Source organism: Mustela lutreola, chromosome 1, assembly GCF_030435805.1.
Source record: "Mustela lutreola isolate mMusLut2 chromosome 1, mMusLut2.pri, whole genome shotgun sequence".
In the NCBI taxonomy this organism is placed as follows: Eukaryota; Metazoa; Chordata; class Mammalia; order Carnivora; family Mustelidae; genus Mustela; species Mustela lutreola.
Window position 1 is genome coordinate 6538514 of NC_081290.1, and position 24249 is coordinate 6562762.

A 24249-nucleotide genomic window follows, 5' to 3' on the forward strand; every position below is an offset into this window, starting at 1 on the left:
GGGTGAATGCTGTCTAGAAATCGGGAATGCCAGCTGCCAGTGGAATCACTGGGGAAGAGAAGACCCTGGCTCCATGGGACCTGAGCTTGGCTGCAGCCCCTTCTCCCAGCAGAGGGGGGAACTCCTAGCCACAGTTAGCTGGTTCTCTGGGCACCCCAGAATGAGGTCACCATCTGACACTCCTGCTCACCGCACTACAAGGGCTCCTGCAATGTCATGGTCAGGGTTGGCAAACCTTTTCTGTAAAGGGCCAGATGAAAAAGTTTTGGCTTTGCAGACCTCTCTTGTCACAACTATTCAATTCTGCTTTGGGATCATAAAAGCAGTCGCAGGCACCATGTAAGCAAATGGGCGTGTCTGTGTGTCTTTACCCAAATAGACAACAGTCCACGTTGGGTCATCATTTGTTAATCCCTGGTCTAGGCGAAGGACAATGATAATTGGAATCGGGGAGATGGCAGGGGAGATGAAGTATTTTAGAAATGTTTAAAAGATAAAGTAGCTTGGAGATGAATATGGGAAAGGCAAGGGAGAGGGACATGTCACAGGACTCATTCATCACCCCACAGTATTGAATAAAGTCTGTTGCAGGGGTAGGCCCTCTGCTCGCAGTAGGGATAAAACCAGTAAAAAAAAAAAAAAGAGTTCCTGCCCTGGTGGAGGAAGGGGGGTCAGGGAGGGCTTGCTGTGGAACACAGACTCCCCGTCGTTGTTCATCCTGCTCCCTCTCCCGTCCCCGCATCATTTCTGCGACTGCACTCTGCGGGCTCTCCTGCTCTCCAACCACGCTCTCTCTCGCTCCCTTGGGGGCCGTTTCCTTTCTTCTCAATACCTGCGATCAGCGGCAACCTCTTCTGGCTTGATAACTCTTCCTGACCACTCCACTGACTCCCTGACTTCCGTTACAACCTGAACGGTTCCAGCCGACACGTACCAACAACACCTGCTGGATAGCCTCCGCCAGATCGTCCTCAAATCCAGAAAGCAAAAAAAAAAAAAAAAAAAAAAAGGAATTCATTTTTTCTTGTCTTCATTCCAAATTCCCACTACCGAGGAATGGCACCGCAATCCACCCAGTCGTGCAGGCCAGAGAACGGGGACTCTTGCTAAACTTCTCCTTCCTCTTCCCTCCACACCTGCCAATCCATCTGCTCCTGTCTCCCTTCCTGCTGTTCTCCCTTCGTCGGCACTCTCACTGGGACTCCTGCGATTACCACTGTTGGCGTGATTTCGTTTTTTGAGTAGGTAAACCATTTACATTTTCAAAAAGCATAAAAGGGGTTTATGGTGAAAAGGCTTCCACCGTCTCCCAGACACGCAGTTCATCTTCCCAGGGGTTAACTAATGTCACTCACCTTTTTATACCTATCTTCCCAGGAATATTTTATACAAGAATGCGTATTTGCATATTCTAACCCCCTTTTCCATCACCAAAATCGTAGCATACCGGAGAAGGTTTTCTAATTGTCTTTTATGTAGTACATTTTTTAAAAGATTATTTATTTATTTATTTGACAGAGAGAGAGAGAGAGAGATCACAAGTAGGCAGAGAGGCCGGTAGAGAGAGGGGGGTGGGGGGAAGCAGGCTCCCTGCTGAGCAGAGAGCCCGATGAGGGGCTCGATCCCAGGACCTGATCATGACCTGAGCTGAAGGCAGAGGCTTTAACCCACTGAGCCACCCAGGCGTCCCTGTAATACATCTTTGAGATCTTTTTCTTTTAAGCACAGAAAGAGCTCTACTGTTCCCCTTCCATGTCTGAATAGTACTCCTTTGTATCAATCCAACTGTTGAAGCAAACCCGTGTTTCCAGTCACTTATTATCGGCAATGCTCTAACCAACAAACTTGTCCAAAATTTTGCCCATTTGTAAGATGAATTCTTAAAAGCAGATGGGTCCAAGGATTTGTCATTTTGATAAACACAATGTGGGCTTGTTGTTGTTATTTTTATTTTTACTAAAGTATACGAGCACATAGATTTAAGAATCAAATAATTCTATAAGGTTTGTCATATTTTTTTTAAAAGGGGGGGGGCCTAGAGATACCATCCTCAAAGGCATCTCTATTAACCCTTTCTCCCATGTACCCCTGACTGGGTCAGGCTGCTCCGGGAGCCTCCGTGAGTCTTAGCATCCGCCCTGTACCCTCCGCCACGGAGGTGAGGCTGCGGCCTTCCTCTCCGTCCTCATCACACTCCTACTCAACCTCCCGCACATGCTTCCACGGGGCCTCCCTACCGCAGCACTTAGGGGCTTCCGCACCGCACGCCCCGCCGACTCCCAGCTCTCGCCCGCGGCTGAGACGCCCCCGGCCACGCAGAGCCCCGAAGCCCCCGGAAGCCGGCGGCGCGTTCCCGCCCCCGCGCCCCCGCCGCGTGCGCCCTTCCGGCGTTCCGGCCTCGGAGGCTGGGCCCGAAAAGAGGCGGAACTCCCTAGTCCGAGGGCGGTTTCCCCGCGGGACTGAAAAGCGGAGTGCACCGGGTGTCGCGGGAGCAGAGTCTCGGTCCCCTGCTCCCGCGACATGGCTTTCAACTTTGGGGCTCCTGCGGGCACCTCCGGCACCGCTGCAGCCACTGCGGCGCCCGCGGGTGAGTGAGCCTCTCGGACCTTCTCCCGGGGAGGAAGGGAGGCCTCCGGTCCACCCCCTCGGTCCGAGATGCTCCGGGTGGCGGGTCGAGGGGGAGGGGGAGGGGGAGGCTTCGGCCGCTCGGGGGGTTTCGTGTTTCGGGGAAGGGCGGGCGGCGGCAGAGCGGGCCCGGGCGACTCCTGAGGGGGCCGCGGGGGCTTCGAGGCGCAGCCCGGGTCGTGGGCCCGGTCCTCCCTCGGCTCGCTTCCGGCCGCCGGGAGCCCTCCCGGGAGACTCTGGGGGCGGCTCCTCTTTGCCGCCGCGGGAGATCCGCCCTGTCCTCCTCCCCTCAGCCGCGGGGCCCCGCTCGGCCCGGCTCGGCCCCGGCTCGGCCCCCGCTCGGCCCCGGCTCGGCCCCGGCTCGGCCCCCGCTCGGCCCCGGCTCGGCCCCCGCTCGGCCCGGCTCGGCCCCCGCTCGGCTCCGGCTCGGCCCCCGCTCGGCCCGGCTCGGCCCCCGCTCGGCCCGGCTCGGCCCCCGCTCGGCTCCGGCTCGGACCCGGCTCGGACCCCGCTCGGCCCGGCTCGGACCCCGCTCGGCCCCCGCTCGGCCCGGCTCGGACCCCGCTCGGCCCGGCTCGGACCCCGCTCGGTCCCCGCTGCCGGGCGCGGGGAGCTGCGGGCCGGGGGCCGCGCGCTGCGTGCGGCGCGGGTCCTCGGGGCGGCGCTGGGGTCCCCGCGGCGGGGCGTCGCGCTCGCGCTCGCGCTCGGTCCCCGCCTGCGCCTTCCTCGCCCGCCTGGGGCCCGGGCCGGGTTGGCCTCGCCCCGGGGCGCCTGCCGACGCCGCTAACCCTGGTCTCGCTTTCTCTCCCTTCTCTCTCGGCTTCTCCCTCCCGCTCCGCGTCTCTGTGGTGGCTCCGCCGCGCCGTCAGCGTTCGGCGGGCTTGAGACCGCCAACTCCACCGCCAGTGGGTTTAATTTTGGGGGTTTCGGACTAACCGCTAATCCCGCAGTGAACTTTAACATTGGGAACTTCGGCGTTCCGACGACCTCGGCGACGCCGTTCAGTTTCGGTAACAGCCTGGCGAGCGCAGGTAGATGCGGGGGTCGTCCGCGCGGCGGGCGGCGGGCGCCGGAGTCCAAGAATGCGGGCCGGAGCGCGGCCGGCCTGGCGGCGGGGGAGGTGCCCGCGCCCAGCTTCGCCCGTCCTAGAAGATGCGGGCTGGGGAAGCGCCCCGAGGTACGGTGTTCCCGTTAACTTCCCGTCCGTGGAACAGAACGTACCTTCCGGGGGGTGCGGGTTCGGAACGCGCGGTCCTGAGCAGAAGCCGTTTTCCAAATTGTTGGGGTCTCTTCCCAAACAGAAGCCCGGCAGTCAGGCCGCTGCTCTGGGATTCTTGGACTCCTGCAGTCACTTCTTTCCATGTTTCTTGCATCTGTCATTGGAATTTCATTTGCTTGTCCGTGTGTTTCCCGAGAGAAACGAGTCTTATACGAACAGCAGCTCCCGTCCGGCTGCTCTACGGTGTGCGACCGCCGGAGTGCGTGTCCTCCATCCACCCCGCAGATGGGGGTCCCTTCCTGTAAGATACCCAAGGGTGGAAAGAGCCCCCAGTTTTCACGGGACTTTTTGAGGAATGAGCAGAGCAATTTAATTTATTGTCACGGAGCGTTGAGTTCTAGTAGGTAGGCGAGACCTCTTTGCATGAAAAAAATAATAATGACGATTTTAGTATCGGTATGGATTGAAGCTCACTCGAAATTTGCAAAACACAAACTATAATGGGTATATATGTGTATATAAATTTAAAATACGTCAGTGTACTTTATATACAGTATCCTATGGAAAAGTTTTGTTCCTCTGCTGCTCGTATATGAATTTATTGTCCGTATTCTCTTACATCTCGCCACTTATGCCCATGCCAATTATATGCATTTTGTAAACAGTATTCCCTAAGATTTATTTGGGGGTTGGTGCAGTGTTTGTTACTGCAGTGCGAATATCACCTTGGCATCTGATTTGAAACGTTCTGAAGAATACTTGAAACCTTGGATTCCAAGGATAAAACTGTCCATTATTGTTAAGGTATATTTAAAGTGATCATGTATCACTGTCATTGGTATGTTTATTTTTTCCCTGTTTGCTTAAAATTGGCACTGGGTGAAACAACATTATTTTGAAATTTGTGTTTCCAAACAAAGCCACCCAGTTTGTAATTCAGCAACAATAAATAAACTTACAGTATTTGCTTGATTTCATGTTCACTTTGAGTTATCATTGTTAATTTTGAGTTGTGATAATGTAACTGTATTTTAGCCACTTTTATAGATGTTCATTAACTGAGCCTTCAGCAAAGGGATGATAGAAGTTCTTGTTTATTTTGTGTCTTTGCAGATCCACTATTACTAATAAAAATTTTTGGTATTAGGAACCATGATAAGATACTAATATTGTGTAGCCAATTCAGAATATAGTATAGTTTTTCTGTAGAAGGGAGGAATAATGAAAAAGCTTGAGAACACTGTTCTGTACTTCTAGGTGATATTTTTAAAATCAAAATGTTTACTGTTCCCAATACTGCAATAAAACCTACAAGAAAATAGAGTATTAGGTTATGGCTACAATATACACTGTATTTTAAAGTAATTTTCCAAATCAAAATTATATGAATGTCAGAGGATTGGGATTTTTTTCCTCTTTATACGTTTTATATAATATGAATCTGTCTCTTATACTAGAGATATATGAGATTAAAAGTTAGAATTGCAAAAACCTGTGGCATAACTCCACACTAATGGTTCAAGCCTTTTTCTTAAGATTTTTTGGCACCATATTGGTAATTAGGTAAAAACTGACAATAAGAAAAAACAAAACAAAACAATATTAGATTGTTTGTATTCCATCCCATTCATATGTCAAGATACATATGGCTAAGATGAGTTTCATTTCTAAACTTAACCTAAAAATGAAATTTGTGTATCTGTCAGCTGCCGGTCTGGGGCAGAGAGCTGGGCTAGTTCTGCTCTTTCCTTCCCACTGCCTTCCACTTGCGGGTTTTTTTTCCCCTTATCTCTTCCTTCAAGAAACATGTTCTTGTAGGGAGCTGAGTATGTTTCCTTTGGGAAGTTCCTAAGTTTTCATGAAGACTAAATGGAAACATAAGCTAAGAGAGCATGTGAGTAAATTCACCTAAGCCAAAGTTGCAAACTGGCGCCACAGTCTGCCAGTATGATCTGTTTGACACACTTTTTAAAAAAATATTTGACTTTCTTGCCAGAAAACTAAATTAGGGTTTAAAATTCTTATACATTTCACATAGAAAATCTAGATCTTGTGTTTCTCTTGGGAAAAATAGGAATATACAAGACTATTAAACTACCATTCTCCCACAGCAGTAATCTGCTGGAATTTGGAAACTGCTGCCACTTTAAAAAATTGTTCACATGGAACAGTTCTACCAGTCAGTAAACACCCAGTCTTTTTCACTCATTAATATTCTTAGCCTAAATCTTGTAGGCATTTGAAATTGCAACACCTGCCCTGAAAGTACATGCATAGTTATTTTCGAGTTTGTTAAGCATGGGAATAGGCCTAACTTGTTTTCTCAGCTGTAACTGTTAATCAGCCCTTTTGTTGAAGGTTATGTATTGCATTGTGATATTTCTATTTGAAATATTTACTTATTTTTTGCAACATATTGACTTGATTAGTAGTATCGTTTTTAAAAAATTGAAGTTGAAAGTAGAGAAAGGGAAAATTAGATCAGAATATTTTCTTTTTACGTGGCAATGATGTAAAATGATTTGGAAAAAATTACGTATGCAAAAGATTTTTCCTCTCTGTTTCATTTATCCTTTTTAAATTAGGTGGGTTTGGAGGATTTGGGACAACAACTACAACAGCAGGCTCTGCATTCAGCTTTTCGGCTCCAGCTAACACAGGCACTACTGGTAAGAGGATATCTGAAGGCATTTGTAGATATAAATGAGCTAGAGATCAGATTTTTTTTTTAATTTATACAATTTAAATTTTTTCTTCAAAGGACTCTTTGGTGGTACTCAGAACAAAGGTTTTGGCTTTGGTACTGGTTTTGGCACAACAACTGGAAGTAGTACTGGCTTAGGTACTGGTTTGGGAACTGGACTGGGATTTGGAGGATTTAATACACAGCAGCAGCCACAGCAGACCAGTAAGTATGAGAGGCCTTCATCTCTCTTCAAATACAAAACTGTAACATATAGCCAGCATTGAGCGCACTCTTGAGAACACTTTAACAGATATCTTTTTGTGAAGATTGATCAGTATTATGTTCCACAAGACTCCGAAAGCAACTTCTCATGTTTATATGTGATGATAGCAGTTGCCAAGACAGACTGGCATGGTTGGTATTGTGAAGCCTCTGTGTGTAATAGCATTCCGTTTATGTTGTTGCTAAAAGTAACCCAAAAAAGAGAACTGCACAGAAGTACAGCTTAATGAGTTGTGTATAAGGTGAGCACCCTTGTAACCACTGCCTGTGTCAGCAGGCGGCCTCTCGCCAGCCACTTGAGCAGCCCCCCGCCTTGCCCGTGCAGCCCCCTCCCTGTCAGAGGAACTGTAGTCCTGTCTGTCATGTCGTGGTCACCTGTTCTTTACTGTACAGTTTGGTCATTAAGTCTGTAAGCGTTATTGTTTAGTTTTCTGTGTCTTAAACCTCTGGAAGCTCCCGTTAGCCCTCCTGTTTTGTTTTTCCAGTTTGTTACAGAAATGCAGCTCTTCTCCTGTAGGATTTTTCAAGTCAGGACTTAACTGTATTGCATTCCTGCGGTGTAGTTTAACATATTTTGTTGTCTTCTGTGTTTCTTGTGAGTTGGGCTGGATCTAGGCACTTACTTATGTGGATAGTTCAGTTTTTGTGGGGTTGCAAGACTGCAGGTGTACCGCATCCTTTATCAGGAGGTATATGTAAGGTCGGTTGTGTCTGTTTTCGGCTGCGCTGGCAGCAGCCGTTGGCGATGATTACTTAGATCCATCAGTTTCTCAGGGGTTGCAAAGTGGTACTCGGACCTCGTGACTTCTTTTCCGCGTATTGCAATACTTTTTAATATTTTTAAATTTACTATTTGGTTGATTCTTTCCATATTTATAATTAGTTTTCAAAAATAAAGAGTTGGTTCCCTGTGATTCTCCGAAGGAGGCCAGTTAATTTTTACTTAATATTAGGAACTTAAGTATTTCAACTTTTTGGTATTTTTTAATCTGTTGCAGTTACTGATACTTAAATTGTTCCATCTTTGGCCTGAGATACAAGCCTCTTCAGGTTGGCCTCAAGTCCTTTGGTACAAGCTTAGAATTAGTCTTTGATAGCTTATTTCCCAGCTGGCACGGCACATGTTCCAGGCCTATCTTTATGGAGTAATTCATGTAATTCTCACAAGAATCCTGCGAAATAGTACTCTTGTTATCTCCATTTCATAGGTGAAGAGAGAAAACAGAGATTGTGACTCTTCCGTAGACCTCCCAAGATGCAGGATAGAAACATAAATTCAAGTTCTTTGACTTCCTGTGTGATGCTGTTTTCACTAGTCCAGTCTACTACCTCTTAAATCACTTTCATTTCATTGTTCTTAGGTAACTTGATTGATTGGCTAAAATTCATCCTACTCAATTATTGAAGATTATTAGTTTATTAAAGATGAATTTCGGGGCGCCTGGGTGGCTCAGTGGATTAAGCCGCTGCCTTTGGCTCGGGTCATGATCCCAGTGTCCTGGGATCGAGCCCCGCATCGGGCTCTCTGCTCAGCAGGGAGCCTGCTTCCCCCTCTGTCTCTGCCTGACTCTCTGCCTACTTGTGATCTCTCTCTCTGTCAAATAAAATAAATAAAATCTTAAAAAAAAAAAAAAAAGATGAATTTCAAGAACTATCTAGCCAGTAGGACAAAGAAAATAGAATAGTAGTCTCAGTTCTTTTTTCTGTTATCCTGAAAAAATACAAAATTTGTTGGAAATCTGAGTACTTTAGGAGAAGGGGAAAGTGAATTTTTTTCTTTGTTTCTTGAAAGTCTCCCCAACTCTCAGTTATTATAATTACACTTTAATTAGGAAAAATGGGACTTTGAATTTGGTTTTATTCGTTTGCAGAATATGTAGCAGCCACTTATTAAATTTTGTAGCAGCCACTTCTGCCTATATATTGTATGTCAGGGATTAGCTATCTCAGGTTGAAAGCCACAGTTCCTGCTTATAGCCTACAAGGAGACAATAATGAATATCTAATTAGAATAATAAACATCCACTTATACAAAATGCATATATAATGTGAAAGCACTAAAATGCGTCCCTAGAAGGTGCTGTGGAATACGGAAGAGTTGAATCTTGAAAGAATTAGTTGGATAGAGTCAGAAAGGGGATTCCAAGTGGGGGGAGAACTGACAGACGCATCCTTGCATGGCACAGCATGATGAGTTTGGGAGCTGCTGCTGTAAGGAGTTTCGAGTTTAATCTGCAAAGACGATGGAGCTGTTGCGTTATTCTTAAAACCCCTGCTTGTATGAGATGCACGTTCTCTGGCTGTACCTTCTGTGCGATGTCTAATCTCAGTTAGCTGCTGACTTCTGGACGGTACCTCTTATCCATTGAAAACTTTGGCAGCTGGCTGTTAGTCCTCCGTTTCTTTTCAGCTTCTCTCTGTCTGGGTTACTTAAACATCACATGGCTGTATATTCACACAGCCCTGCCATCTACCTGTTATTCCAAAGACGTCTTCCGTTTCTCTTAAACAGTTATTACCCTGGGCCTTGGCAACATCTGAAAATGTTCTAATTTCAAAATCACTAATGTGAGCATCCCATAATCTATTGTTTTTTTTAGCCTGCCTTTTTAAATACTTCAAATACAGCTGTTCCTAGACCTCATTAGGTCTTTAACTGGTGACATTTTCATTTAGACCGTTAGACCATTAGACCATTTAGGCCATTTTCTGTTCTTCCATCAGCTCCTTCTTATCTTCACTGTCCTCCCTAATTAGCTAACTAGTCACTGGTTGCCAATACCCTAAACTTCTTGTCATTGTATCCTGTGCCTGAGGGTTTAAAAAAATCCCAAGCACAGGAAAACCCAATTGTCTCTCTAGGTGCAGCTTGAGAAAACCACACAGTACAAAAGATTGAATAGTACCTCTAAATTCTTAATCACTGATGTAAGTTGGAGCCTCAGCATTGTCTGGCAATCCTTGGAAGTTTATTTAATCTATTCTCCCACCTTCTGTAACAGACCTTTATTCTTCTCAGATCTCAGATTGCTCTGTTCTTTCTCTCAGCAGATGGCCTTGACCTCCACTTCAAAGAGAAGATAAAATCCCTCATTGCACTACAGTTCCTCAGTCTCCCCCTGCCAGATCTGCTCATCTGCCTCCCTCCATACTCCTCCTTTAACCCTTCCTTGTGCTGTGGATCTCATTCTTCCCAGGGACACTCGGACTGGGGATTCTTCTTCTGGCAACACTCTTCTCCCCAACACGGTCTTCAGCTTCTTTCCCCAAGGATCCTTCTTACCCATATTTAAACAACCTGAAGTCTCTTTTTTTCTTAAAACAGTGGCCACAAAACAAAACAACCTTAATCTCACAGTCACATTTCAGTTGCTCCTCTCTTCATAAACATGAACTAGGAAAAGGGAGCTCTCTGTCTGTTGTCTTCTCTTACCTCTCAGCTCGCACTGATCCGGATTCTGTTTTCTGTATTCACATAGTTAAGATCATTAGTCCTCTCAGATCCAATGAATACTTACTGTTCTTTACTTAAATGAGAAATTTAACACAAAAATAAGAGTAAAATGACCCCGATTCTACTGAATAGATTCAGCAAAAGTCAGAATTTGCCACACTTAATCATCTCCTCTCTTCGTCCCCCTTTTTTTTGATTGCTGAAGTATTTTTTTTTTTTTAAGATTTTATTTATTTATTTGACAGAGAGAGAAATCACAAGTAGGCAGAGAGGCAGGCGGGGGGGGGGGGGGGGGAAGCAGGCTTCCTGTGGGGCTTGATTCGAGGACCCTGGGATCATGACCTAAGCTGAAGGCAGAGGCTTAACCCACTGAGCCACCCAGGTACCCCTACAGTAAATAGCTTATAGAGCTTATAATAACCAGGATTCAAGTCTTCTGGCTTCTAGTCCAATTCTTTACAATTTTTACATGTGCCCATTTGGAAATTAATATCATCTCTCTGGAGGGTAACAAGAGACCCTCTCTAGCCCTGTAGCAGCTCCAGTGACCCTGTGGTACTTAGAACCTGTCGACCTGGAAGAATACTTAAATAGCGGCTCATACAGCGGCCCTTAACTCAGAGCATTTTGGTATTCGTGGTTTTTCTGTTCTCTCTGTACCATTTGTATTACTAAGAACTTTAAGTCACTTTACTTTTTAATTTTACATATTTATTTTAAAAGGAAGATTTGTACTCCTGCTATAAATGGAAAACCAGTATCATTTGTTATAAAGACAGGAAAACTGAAATCAAGTGCAGAGAAAATGTCATAGTGTTAGCAGATTCTAGCTAATACTTTTGCCTCAAGCTCTGAGCCCTGTTCTTTCCTTTGGTAAAATGTGAAATAAGCAGGTGCGAGTCATTAAAGGCAGACTGGCACCAAACTGAGACTTTTAAAGTGTATTATCAGATCATGAAAAGATAACTGTTGGTCATGTGCATTAGTCCATTTAGTGACCCAGCTGTTGCTGGACAGCTGTAAGGTCTTGTACTGGGGTTACTTGCCTCCTGCTTTGGAGAATCTGATCTGATCTAACAAGTTTATCCTTTCTATTGGAGAAATTGTAGCACAGAGAAGTTAAATGACTTGCCCAAAGCTTCGCAGCCTGCTAAAGCTTTTAGCTTAGAATCCTGATGATGAGTTCATTTGTTGTTCTTTTTACTACATGTAAGGAGAAGTGATCACGTTGGTACTGATGAAACACTGGTATAATGATTCTTTTTGCTTATTTCAGGCCCTCCAGTTTGTATTTATTTTACACGTATAATAGCAATAAAGGCTTAAAAACCCATTCTGTGGCTTCACACACTTTACTTCGCCATATCATATCCGTATGTGCATTTTTTGATGTGGGTCTGATATGAACCCAGCTGACATACCGGTAGTGGAAGTGCTTGTGTTGAGAAGATAGTGACTCTAAGGGTTGTCCTAGTATATTAGTTTCCTAATGTTGTCATAACCAAGTATCACAGACTTAGTGTATGTATTAAGACAGTACAGATTTATTATCTTACAGTTCTGGAGATCAGAAATTCAGAAATGGGTTTCCCTGGGTTGACATCAAGATGTTGGCAGGGCTGTTGCTTCTTGAGGCTTTAAGGGAGAATCCGTTCCCTGGCCTTACCCAGCTTTTAGTCTCTCTTTGCATTTCCTGGCTTGTAGCCCCTTCCTTCATCCTCATGTTTCACTCTGACCTCCTTCTTCCCTGTTCAGGACCTTTATGATCGTGTTGAGCCCACTAAGTGCTAATCCAGGGTAGTCTGAACTCAATATCCTAATTTCATCATATTTACAGAGTTTCTTCTGCTGTGTAAAGTAACATATTTACAGGTTCCAGGGTTTAGGATGAGGACATTGGGGGGAAGGGACATTATTCTGCCTACTATACCTAGGGTCTGAATTGATTGATTTTTTTTTTTTTGAAATACTAATTATGGGGTACATTTCTAGCATTAGGTGGTCTCTTCAGTCAACCCACACAAGCTCCTACACAGTCCAACCAACTGATAAATACTGCAAGTGCTCTTTCTGCTCCAACGCTATTAGGAGATGAGAGGGATGCTATTTTAGCAAAATGGAATCAACTACAGGCCTTTTGGGGAACAGGAAAAGGATATTTCAACAATAACATTCCACCAGTGGAGTTCACACAAGAAAATCCCTTTTGCCGATTTAAGGTATTAGTATTTCTTTTGATCCTCCCTTGAAGAGTGTGTGTAAGAGAGAATGTGATATTTGGATTAAAATAATATGAAGAAAACAGTTGCTTTGTCTTTAGTACTTTTTGAATATGGTACAATTACACTTGTGTTTTAAGGATGCAGAAGTTATTAAGGTGAAGTGCTTTCTTACATACATGTGATTGAAGGTGACCAGAGTATGAATGAAGGGAAAGGGATGATCAGAATGTAATTTAAAATTGAGGAAAACACGTTAGAAGCAGGGTGGTCTACTTGGCATCTGTGAAGTAGGGACCCAAAACTAGAATTTAGTGAGAATCATCTAACACTTTCCCGGAATGTGTACTCTGGCCAGCAGAGTACTGGCTAGACAGGTTGTATGTTCTATTTGGCAGGTATCATTCTGTTGTCACTATTATAGCTGGATGCTAAAGCCATTAAAACAGTATAATCTTTTTCTTCCTGATTCCATGCCTACCCAACAACCTTCTCCTTTGAATTCGACTTCTCAGAGATTGTTTGGTTAGCCAGTGAGAGTATTTAGGTCAACTCGATGGCATATTTTTCATAAATAATATATTGCAATCCAGTTTGTACTCCAGCCACTTTTTTTGAAAGACGTGTTTACAGGTTTTCGTAGAGAACGTGCACGTGTGCGGCGTAAGGGGCAGATGGAGAGAATCCCAAGCAGATTCTCAAGAGAATCTGAATCTTGAATTCTTCAAGAGAATCCCAAGCAGATTCAAAGGACTGTGAAGCCTGATTTGGGGCTTGATCCCACAACCCTAAGATCCTGACCTGAGCCAAAACCAAGAGTCAGGCCGTTATTCAACTGAGCCACATAGGCACCCCAGCCACTTTTCAGTGGCACAAAAAGAAAACAAAACCAAACTACTTTTTATTGCCTGTGTCTGTAATCAGTACGTGTATGTAAGCCTGTGTGTGGGGCTGCGAGCCTGAGGGCCAGACCCTTCTCAACGTGGTTGAACGACAGAAAGTGACCAGCTTCTCTTACTAAAACATGTTATCACTCTAACAAAAGGAATTTTTAAGTGTATATAATTGGAATTTTAATACTTTTGTGTAATGACTAAGAGCTATATAGTGGACATAGATTGGATATAACTTTTTTTAAGTTGATATATAACATACATATGGTAAAATGAGAACTAGTCTAGAGTGAATTTAAATTCTTTTTTTAGAAGTTGGATTATGGGACTCCTGGGTAGCTCAGTTAGTTAAGTATCTGCCTCTTGATTTTGGCTCAGGTCATGGTCTTAGAGTCATGGGATCCAGCCCTGCAGAGGGCTCTTCACTCAGCGGGCAGTCTGCTGGAGAGTCTGTCGCACTCTCCTTACTCCTCCCACACAAATAAATCTTTTTAAAAAGTCGCATTATAAGTGGTGACAAAAGAAAAGGCTTCTATCTAAAAGAGTAATTCCTTAGGTATAATTTATCATATTTTATATGTTAAAAAGTAACATGCTTTATATAGTTTTATATGACATGAACCCATAAAACGATGTAGATATTCTTTATAGTGTTATACGTTTGATGGTGTTATTCTACTTTAAAAGTAGTTATATTTAGAAAAAACTATAGTAATCATATCTTCGCTCTATCTAAAACTTAGCTTAGGATTCCATAAGTCAATATAGTAAAATAAATTAGGCCTCGGTCCATGACTTTTGTGGTCATTTTTATAATGACATGCAGAATTGTTTCATCAGAGTTCAGAAACACCCAACAGTAATGACTATCAAACTTTTTTAGAAGGGAAGGCTATTTGGTTACTCTGTTGAAGAGGAAATTCTAGTTTCACTCTAAGTTTATATTATTCTTGGGTAAAATAGTTTCTCTTTATCCTTGTGTGATGACCTAGGGCACAGAGTGGTGGCAAGAATAATTATTTCCTTCATTAGCAGCCATTAAACCATTTTCCCTGTTTTAGCAGATACTTAACGTATTAATATTAAACATCTGATGTAAAATCTGTACATAGTTTTGATATTGTTTGTTTTGTCATTCTACAGGCAGTAGGATATAGTTGTATGCCCAATAATAAAGATGAAGATGGGCTGGTGGTTTTAGTTTTCAACAAAAAAGAAACAGATATTCGAAGCCAACAACAGCAGTTGGTAGAATCATTGCATAAAGTTTTGGGAGGAAACCAGACCCTTACTGTAAATGTAGAGGGTATTAAAACATTGCCAGATGATCAGTAAGTATACATTAAATGTACTACTTATTTCTGTGCCCCTTGGTCCAAAGAGAGGGAGCCAACAGCATTTTTGCTGATAAAGCACAAATTAAATCTTTGAGCAGAATATTATTACTCAGCTAGTTTTTATTCAGTATTTATAACAACATTTGTTTAAAAGCTTTTTTGCTTAATCTTGGGAGTTACTTTTTTTTTTTTTTTTAAGATTTTATTTACTTATTAGATAGAGAGAGACCACAAGTAGACAGAGCAGCAGGCAGAGGAAGAGGGAGAAGCAGACTCTGCTGAACAGCCTCTCTGCTGAGCATGGTCCCAGAGCCTTGGGCTCGATCCCAAGGACCATGACCTGAGCCGAAGGCTGCCGCTTAACCAACTGAGCCACCCAGGTGCCCCCGGAGTTACTTTTATTTTATATATATTTATGTATCTATCTGTCTGTCAGAGGTGGGAGGAGCAGGGCAAGGGGGCGGGAGAATCTTGTAGGCTCTACACCCAGTGCAGAGGCCAAGTGATCTCACAACCCTGAGATCATGACCTGAACTGAAATCAAGAGTTGGACATTTAAACCAACTGAGCCACCCAGGTGCCCCTTAATCTTGGGAGTTCTTAACTTACCGGATACTAATGATTACTTAGGTTTTTCGTTTAGAAACAGGAAGAAATGTTAATCATGGCTGTGTGTGCAAATCAAAGGCCACAAAGATGTTATTAGAAGTTTTAATTGATAACTGTGCATACTCATTCATGGAGAAATATGACTCATTTACTTCTTATGTCTTCTGTATAATTTTCATACTTAGTGGTAAAAACATTTACTCTGGGATATGTTGGGTTAGAAGAATTTTTTTTTTTTAAGATTTTATTTATTTATTTGACAGAGATCACAAGTAGGCAGAGAGGCAGGGAGAGAGGGGGGTACTCAGGCTCCCCCCCTGAGCAGAGAGCTCGATGCAGGGCTCGATCCCAGGACCCTGAGATCATGACCTGAGCTTAAAGCAGAGGCTTAACCCACTGGGCCACCCAGGTGCCCCTAGAAGAATTAGTGAACTATAATAACTGAGATCAGGTAACTTCAACAGAATCTCCAAAGTACTTCTCAATTCTGGAAAAGATAGTAACATTTACATAGGACTTTGCAGTGAAGCAAACCTTTTATAAGTATCATATGTCTCATTTTAACTATCATTTAAGTTGATGTACAAGTGAACATAACATTAAGTAAGGATTCCTTATTTTCCAAGATTTAAGAAAATATTTTCTCTTCTAAAACGATTTCTGAATTCTGCTAGTACCTTTCGAAAATCGCATGCTACATTGATACTGAGTTGTAGCTGTGAGTTTTGTGCTGTTTTATGACTTGGTTGTTTGTCTCCCAGGACAGAAGTCGTCATCTATGTTGTTGAGCGTTCTCCAAATGGTACTTCTAGAAGAGTTCCAGCTACAACACTATACGCCCATTTTGAACAAACGAATATAAAAACACAGTTGCAGCAACTTGGAGTAACCCTTTCTATGACTAGAACTGAACTTTCTCCTGCGCAAATCAAACAACTCTTACAGAATCCTCCTGCTGGTACGTTTGTAGTCACAGATTTGAGAAAATGAAAGATTTAGAGATAAAAAGGCTTCCCCTATTTTGGGAGGTATTAGTTGGTTATTAATAAAACCAGTGTCTATCATGTCTTCTAATTCGGGACAAAGTTTTAAATGTTTTCATTGTATTAATTCATTTAGCTTTTGTATTTTATAGTTAATATGCTTGTTAGAAATGTTGGGAAATGACAAACTAAAGAGAAATAATCCATAATCCATTTACCCCAAGGTAATTTACTTTTAATATTTTTATTTTCTTCTAACTTGGGCTGAGAATTCAAGTAGAACCTAAATAAGTGTTCTCACCAAAAAAGATGCTGTAGACGGCATAACTAGGTTGACTGTATTACAGATCCAGTTAATCTCCTGTCCACAGAAATAGCTACTGCTAATAATTTATTAGTCCTTTACCTGTGATTTTAATACAGCATATGTACATGTAAGTCCTTTAAAACAAAAAAGGATTCTGCACTGTACATCTACTGCGACTTGCCTTTTCAGTTGTAGTATATCATGGCCCTTCCCGTCGCATACCAGTACACACTGGTAAATATTCTTTTTAAAAATCTACATGGAATACCACAGATGTACCTTATTTCACTTCACTTCTATGTCATTTCCACTTTTTCATCATTATAAACTATGCAACAGTTAAACAGCTTTGTAAATATAATAGCTCTCTGGTAATGAAATTTGAGTCAAGATTATGTATATTTTATGTATTGTTAGTTACTGCCAGGTTGCTCTCCAAAGAAAGTCGTATACACACTGTGAAAGAAACATGTTCTTTTTCTCGTATTTTTCTTTTTAAATATTTTCTCATTTTGATCTATTTTTGCCAGCAATGAGATTATCACTTTTTTAATTTTGCCATTCTGATTGCAAAAATCACTTACTTTCATTAGCATTTCCTGATTTCTAATCATTTGAGCATCTTTAAATATGGTTCTATATTAGCTGTGGTTCTATCTTTTGTGAATTAACATTTCATGTCCTTTGCCCATTTTCTATTAGATATTTTTGTTTTCCTTCTGATTTATAGGCGCTTTTTCTGTTTTTTGAAGGTTAATCTATTATCCTATAGGTTGTAGATACTTCCTTTCAGTCTACAATGTTTTTCAAAGCTTATCCTAACAAAAATTTTCATTTTTGTAATTGTCATACTGAATAGTCATTTTTCATTATAGCTTCTGGATTTTTTAAAATCTCATTTTAGGAAGGCCTTTCCCATACAAATACTATAAAAACAGAGAATAGTTTCTTTCAGAAAAACGATTTCCCCTTTTTGTAGGTGTCGATCCTATTATCTGGGAACAAGCGAAGGTGGACAACCCGGATTCAGAAAAGTGAGTACGCCCTTGTCGTCTTCCCACGGACAGACTGATACTTGCTGGGGAATGTTGACGCCTGGCTGGTTCAGTCGGTAGAGCGTGGAACTCGTGGTTTTGGGATTGTAAGTTTAAGTCCCACGTTGGGCTGGGAGCCTACTTGTTGACTGACAAGGCTATACAGTATGGTGAAAACCTTGAATCTGAGTATCATTCCCCTAATTTTGCCTTTATTTTATTTTTTTTTTACAAGATTTTTTTTGAAAGATTTTATTTATTTACTTGAGAGAGAGACAGTGAGAGAGAGCATTAATGAGGAGAAGGTCAGAGAGAGAAGCAGACTCCCCATGGAGCTGGGAGCCTGATGTGGGACTCGATCCCGGGACTCCAGGATCATGACCTGGGCCGAAGGCAGTCGTCCAACCAACTGAGCCACCCAGGCGTCCCCTAATTTTGCCTTTAAAAGTATAAATTTTGACTGAACTTTATTTCTTTATTTGTAAAGTAAGAAGGTTGAAAAAAATCTGTGATTTAACATTGTTGATTTCATAGTCATTGATCTGTCTTTGAACCCTAGAAATTTATTGTGAAATTACATGAATGTTATTACAAAAACCCTAATTTCTGGTACTTTGTAATAATAGTAAAAGGCTTAAGATCTGATAATTGACCACTTGGATTTCTTCAGGTTAATTCCTGTACCCATGGTGGGTTTCAAAGAACTTCTTCGAAGACTGAAGGTTCAAGACCAGATGACTAAGCAGCATCAGACCAGATTAGATGTAAGCATTTAGCTTCATTCTCTGCCTCTGGCAATAGTAAAAAAGATTATAGACACTTTTTACTGTGTGGATTACTATTATGTTTTAGAGTTAAATAATACAGAGTATGCTGTAAAATTAACAATTACAGTTTTGTGCAGCTGCTTAGTAGAGAGCCTCCAAAATCATGTAAATCTGATTTTGTATATTTTAACAAAGAATTTAGAATTGTTGGCTTATCATTGCTATTAGGCTGTTATAATCCTTTTGCAGCCGGGGAATGCATATTATTATTATTTTGGGGTGGGGGGGTACTTTTTAAATTTAAATTCAATTAGTTAACGTATAGTATATTATTAATTTCAGAGGTAGAGTTCAGCGATTCATCAGTTACATGTAACATCACGTGCCCTCCTTAATGCTCATCACCCAGTTACCCCATCCCCCCATGCACCACCCCTCCAGGAACAGTTTGTTCCATGTAGTTAAGAGTCTCTTATGGTTTTTCTCCCTCTCTGTTTTCATCTTACTTTATTTTTCCTGGGTTTGTTTCTTTCACTAACCAGAATCATGCTGTATGTATTGTCCTTTGATGTGCTTGTTCAAGATATTCTTAGCGTATAACACTCCTTTTATAACCCTTATATATTCAACAGAGTTAGTGTCACTATTTGGGTTGCTTCATTCTGTTGTTATAATTTTGCCCACTTTTGTGCACAGACTTGAGCACAGGGGCTGGAATTTGAGGAGAACAGTATCAGTTTGAGTCCCTGGCAGTCTGAGGTAAAGGCATGTTAACTTGGCATTGAGCACGTGGCAGGCTGTGCATGCTGACTTAGGCTGGAGGGCAGCTGGACTATGGATTTGGGGCTCACAGACCAATGGCATCCGTGTGTGATGGTGACGTGACTGGTTTGCCATTAACTTTTTCTGGGAAACTCTGTCTCTCTTTCTATTCTGAATGAAAGCCTTGCTGGATAGAGTGTTCTTGGCTCTAGATTTTTTCCTTTTAACACTTGGAATTTATCATGCTGCTCTCTTAAGGCCTGCAAAGTTTTTGCTGAAAAACCCACTCATAGCCATATGGGGTTTCCCTTGTATGTAACTGCTTTCCTTTCTCTTGCTGCTTTAAAAATTCTCTCTTTATCACTACTTTTGGCCATCTTATTTACTTTGTGTCTGGGTGCAGACCTCTTTGTGTTGGTTTTGTCGGGGGGCTCTCTGTGCCTCCTGGATCTGGATTTCTCTTTCCTTCCCTAGACTGAGGATTTTTTCAGCTCTTATTCCTTCAGACAAATCTGTCCCCTTTTCTTGCTCTTCTCCTTCCGGGATCTCTGTCATGCAACTGTCATGCTTGAGAGTGTTGCTGAGTCCCCTGGGTCTGTTCCATTCTGGGTGTTTTTTGCCCCTCTCATCTGCTCAGCCTGATTACTTTTCATTACTCTGTCTCCCAGGTGGCTGATGTGTTCTTCTGCTTCCTCTTGTTTGCTGTTTATTCCAGGTTGTCTGTTTTTAATTTCATCTAGTGAGTTCATTATCAGTAATTGGTTCTTTTTTATGTCTCATCTCTTGGTGGAGAGTCTCATGGAGGTCGTGCACTCTTTTCTCAATTTTAGCACGTGTCTTTATGAGCATTACTTTAAACTCGCTATCAGATTACTTATCTGCATTTCGTTTAAGTCTCTTGCTTTGATTTTGTTCTACTCTTTGATTTAGGACATATTCCTCTGTCTACTCATTTTGTCTATTATTGTGTCTGTCTCTGTGTTAGGAAGTTCAGCTATGTCTCCTGCACTTGAAGGTAGTGACTTTATGAAGAGGTCCTGCACTGCAGTGTCCCCACCAGAAAATGGTGCATCAAGGGTGTCTCCTAAGTGTTTTGTTACGGGGGTGTCCTAACGTGGCGAGCTGTGTTTGCCTTCGGTACAGCCTGCACTGGCTTTCTGCCTGTTGTGGGCAGAGCCTGGTGCCTGTGGTGTTAGTGGGCCAGTCCAGGGTTGCCTTGGGCTCGAGTTGAGTCAGAGCAGGTGTTTGCCAGAGACGAAGTAGCACCAAACTGTAGGCACTTTTCCTGTGTTGTCCCCTGAGAAGCTTTTGTTGGTGGCTGGGGCCTGCAGTCAGACCAGCTGCCTGCCCTAGCCCACTGCTGGACTCCTAGCCGGACTGGCTTGTGGTCATCTTCCCCTCTCCCTGGAGCAGGACTCGCTCTGGAGTGATGCCGGCCCTTGTCTGGGCTGCGTGCACACTGCCAGGCTTGTGGCACCGTGCAGTGGGTCTCCTCGCCTGGCCTTTTGTCTGGGTTGGGCTGTGGAGTCTGTCCTGCCAGTTTTCAGGTTGCTTTCTGGGTTATTTGTGCCGATGTGGGTGTTCTCTAGGCAGCCACACAGCAAGAGGTGAGCCCTGGGTCCTCCTACTCTGCTCTGCCATCTTCCCAGCAGCCTCTTGCATATTTTCTTAATTAAACACTTTTATTTATAAGGTCTTACCAAAGCAAAGGCTAAAGTTGTGATCCTTTTTTTTAAAAATTGTGTTAGTCACCATACCATACATCATTAGTTTTTGATACAGTGTTCAAGATTCATTGTTTACGCATAACACCCAGTGCTTGATGCAATACGTGCCCTCCTTAATATCCGCCACCAGACTCACCCATCCCCCACCCCCCTCCCCTCTAAAACCCTCAGTTTGTTTCCGGGAGTCCAACTCTCCCTTGTGGTTCGTCTCCCTCTCCGATTTCCCTCCCTCACTTTTCCTTTCCTTCTGATGTCTTCCATGTTATTCCTTATGTTCCACAAGTGAAACCATATGATAATTGACTCTCTCTGCTTGACTTACTTCATTCAGCATAATCTCCTCCAGTCCCATCTGTGTTGATGCAAAAGTTGAGTATTCATCCTGACTGCTGAGTAATATTCCATTGTATATATAGACCATATCTTCTTTATCTATTCGTCTGTTGAAGGGCGTCTTGGCTTTCCACAGTTTGGTGATTGTGGACATTGCTGCTATGAACATTGGGGTTCATATAGCCCTTCTTTTCACTACATCTGTATATTTGGGGTAAATATCCAGTAGTGCAATTGCCGGGTCATAGAGTAGTTCTATATTTAATTTTTTGTGGACACTCTACACTGCTTTCCAGAGTGGCTGCACCAACTTGATTCCCACCAACAAAGTAAGAGGGTTCCCCTTTCTCCACATCCTCTCCAACATTTATTGTTTCTTGCCTTGTTAATTTTTGCCATTCTAACTGGTGTAAATTGTATTTCCCTGATGGCTAATGACGAAGAACATTTTTTCATGTGTTTGCAAGCTATCTGTATGTCTTCATTGGAGAAGTGTCTGTTCATGTCTTCTGCCCATTTTTTGACTTGATTATCTGTTTTTTGGGTGTTAAGTTTGAGAAGTTCTTTATAGATCTTGTATATCAGCCCTTTGTAATGTCATTTGTGAATATCTTCTCCCATTCCATGGGTTTCCTCTTTGTTTTTTTGTTCGTTTGTTTGTTTTTTAAAGATTTTATTTATTTATTTGACAGGCAGAAATCACAAGTAGGCAGAGAGAGAGAGAGGAGGAAGCAGGCTCCCCGTGGAGTGGAGAGCCCGATGTGGGGCTCGATCCCAGGACCCTGGAATCATGACCTGAGCTGAAGGCAGAGGCTTAACCCACTGAGCCACCCAGGAGCCCCTCCTCTTTGTTTTGTTGACTGTTTCCTTTGCTGTGCAGAAGCTTTTTTCTTGATGAAGTCCCAAAAGTTCATTTTCGCTTTTGTTTCCTTTGTCTTTGGAGATGGTGTTTTTGCAAAAAGTTGCTGTGGCCGATGTCAAAGAGGTTACTGCCTATGTTCCCCTCTAGGATTTTGATGGATTCCTATCTAATATTGAGGTCTTTCATCCATTTTGAGTTTATCTTTGTGTGTGGTGTAAGAGAATAGTCGAGTTTCATTCTTCTACACATAGTTTTCCCAGCATCAGTTATTGAAGAGACTTTTTTCCACTGGCTATTTTTACCTGCTTTGTCAAAGATTATTTGACCATAGAGTTGCGGGTCCATATCTGGACTCTACTCGGTTCCACTGGTCTGTGTGTCTGTTTTTGTGCCAGTACCATGCTGTCTTGGTGATCATAGCTTTGTAATAAAGGTTGAAATCAGGCAAGGTGATGGTCCTAACTTTTTGTTTTTCAACATTTCCTTGGCTATTCAGGGTATTTTCTGCTTCCATACAAATTTAGGATTATTCGTTCCAGCACTTTGAAAAATGCCGATGGTATTTGGATTGGGATGGCGTTGAAAGTATAGGTGGCTCTGGGCAGCGCAGACATTTAACAATGTTTATTCTCCCATGAGCATGGACTGTTTCCCCATCTCTTTTTGTCTTCTTAGTTTCTTTCATGAATGTTCTGCAGTTCCTCGAGTATAGATCCTTTACCTCTTCAGTTAGGTTTTTGCTGCTGTTGTAACCAGAATCAATTCTCTAATTTCCCTTTCTACAGTTTCATTGTTAGTGTATAAGCAGCTGATTTCTGTGCCTTGATTTTTATATCCTGCCACATTACTGAATTGCTGTGTGAGTCCTAGTAATTTGGGGGTGGAGACTTACGGGTTTTCCATATAGAGTGTCATGTCATCTGCAAAGAGAGAGAGTTTGACATACCTTTTATTTCTTTTTGTTGTCTGATTGCTGTTGCTAGGACTTCAGTACTATGTTGAACAAGAGTGGCGAGAGTGGGCATCCTTGTCGTGTTCCTGATCTCAGTGGGAAGACTGTCAGCTTTTCTCCATTGATAATGACATTCACTGTCGGTTTTTCATAGATGGATTTGGTGAAGTTGAAGAAAGTTCCCTCTGTCCCTAGACGCTAAAGCGTTTTAATCGGGAAAACATGCTGTACTTTGTCAGATGCTTTTCTGCATCAATTGAGAGGACCACGTGGTTCTTCTCTCTTCTCTTAGTGATTTGTTCTGTCATCTTGATTGATTTGCGACTGTTCAACTAACCTTGCATCCCAGGGATAAATCCCACCTGGTCATGATGGATAATCTTTTTAATGTACTGTTGGATCCTATTAGCTAGCATCTTGTTGAGAATCTTGGCATCCATATTCATCAGGGATATTGTCTGAAATTCTCCTTTTCGATGGGGTCTTTGTCTGGTCTGGGGAACAAGGTAATGCTGGCTTCATAGAAAGAGTCTGGAAGTTTTCCTTCTGTTTCTATTTTTTGAAACCGCTTCAGGAGAATAGGCATTCTCTCTTCTTTGAATGTTTGATAGAATTCCCCAGGGAATCCATCAGGTCCTGGGCTCTTGTTTTTTGGGAGGTTTTTGATCACTGCTTCTGTCTCATTACTAGTTATTGGTCTATTTAGGTTGTCAATTTCTTCTGTTTCAGTTTTGGAAGTTTATAGGTTTCCAGGAATGTATCCATTTCTTCTAGGTTGCTTAACTTATTACCATATAACTATTGATAATAATTGCTGATGATTGTTTCTATTTCCTTGGTGTTAGTCATGATCTCTCCCCTTTCATTCATAATTTTATTAGTTTGGGTCCTTTCTTTCTTCTTTTGGATTAGTCTGGCCCGTGGTTTATCGATCTTATTCTTTCAAAAAACTAGCTTCTAGTTTTGTTGATGTGTTCTACTATATCTCTGGTTTCTAATTCATTGATCTCTGCTTTAATCTTAATTATTTTCCTTCTTATGCATGGGGTAGGCTTAATTTATTGTTGATTCTGTAGTTCTTTAAGGTGTAAAGAGAGTTTGTGTATTCGGGATTTTTCTTTTTTCTTTTTTTTTTTTTTTTTTTTTTTTTTCGAGTGAGGCTTGGCTGGCTCTGTATTTCCCCCTTAGGACAGCCTTT

At 42.5% G+C, this 24249-nt stretch overlaps 1 protein-coding gene across 2 annotated transcripts in view; it reads left to right on the top strand.

The window, feature by feature from the left end:
• Positions 1-2436: 2436 nt before the first annotated feature.
• Positions 2437-24249, top strand: part of NUP54 (nucleoporin 54) — a 36421-nt gene continuing 14608 nt past the window's right edge. The window contains exons 1-9 of one of the 2 annotated variants that reach the window (XM_059158985.1): positions 2455-2587; positions 3495-3656; positions 6430-6513; positions 6606-6752; positions 12259-12485; positions 14522-14709; positions 16086-16282; positions 17594-17648; positions 18319-18412. In XM_059158985.1, coding sequence (XP_059014968.1) covers positions 2521-2587; positions 3495-3656; positions 6430-6513; positions 6606-6752; positions 12259-12485; positions 14522-14709; positions 16086-16282; positions 17594-17648; positions 18319-18412 — 1221 coding nt within the window. In that variant the 5' untranslated portion in view covers positions 2455-2520. Of the gene's footprint in view, positions 2588-3494; positions 3657-6429; positions 6514-6605; positions 6753-12258; positions 12486-14521; positions 14710-16085; positions 16283-17593; positions 17649-18318; positions 18413-24249 lie in introns of both variants that reach the window. The other variant, XM_059158993.1, reaches the window with a different exon arrangement.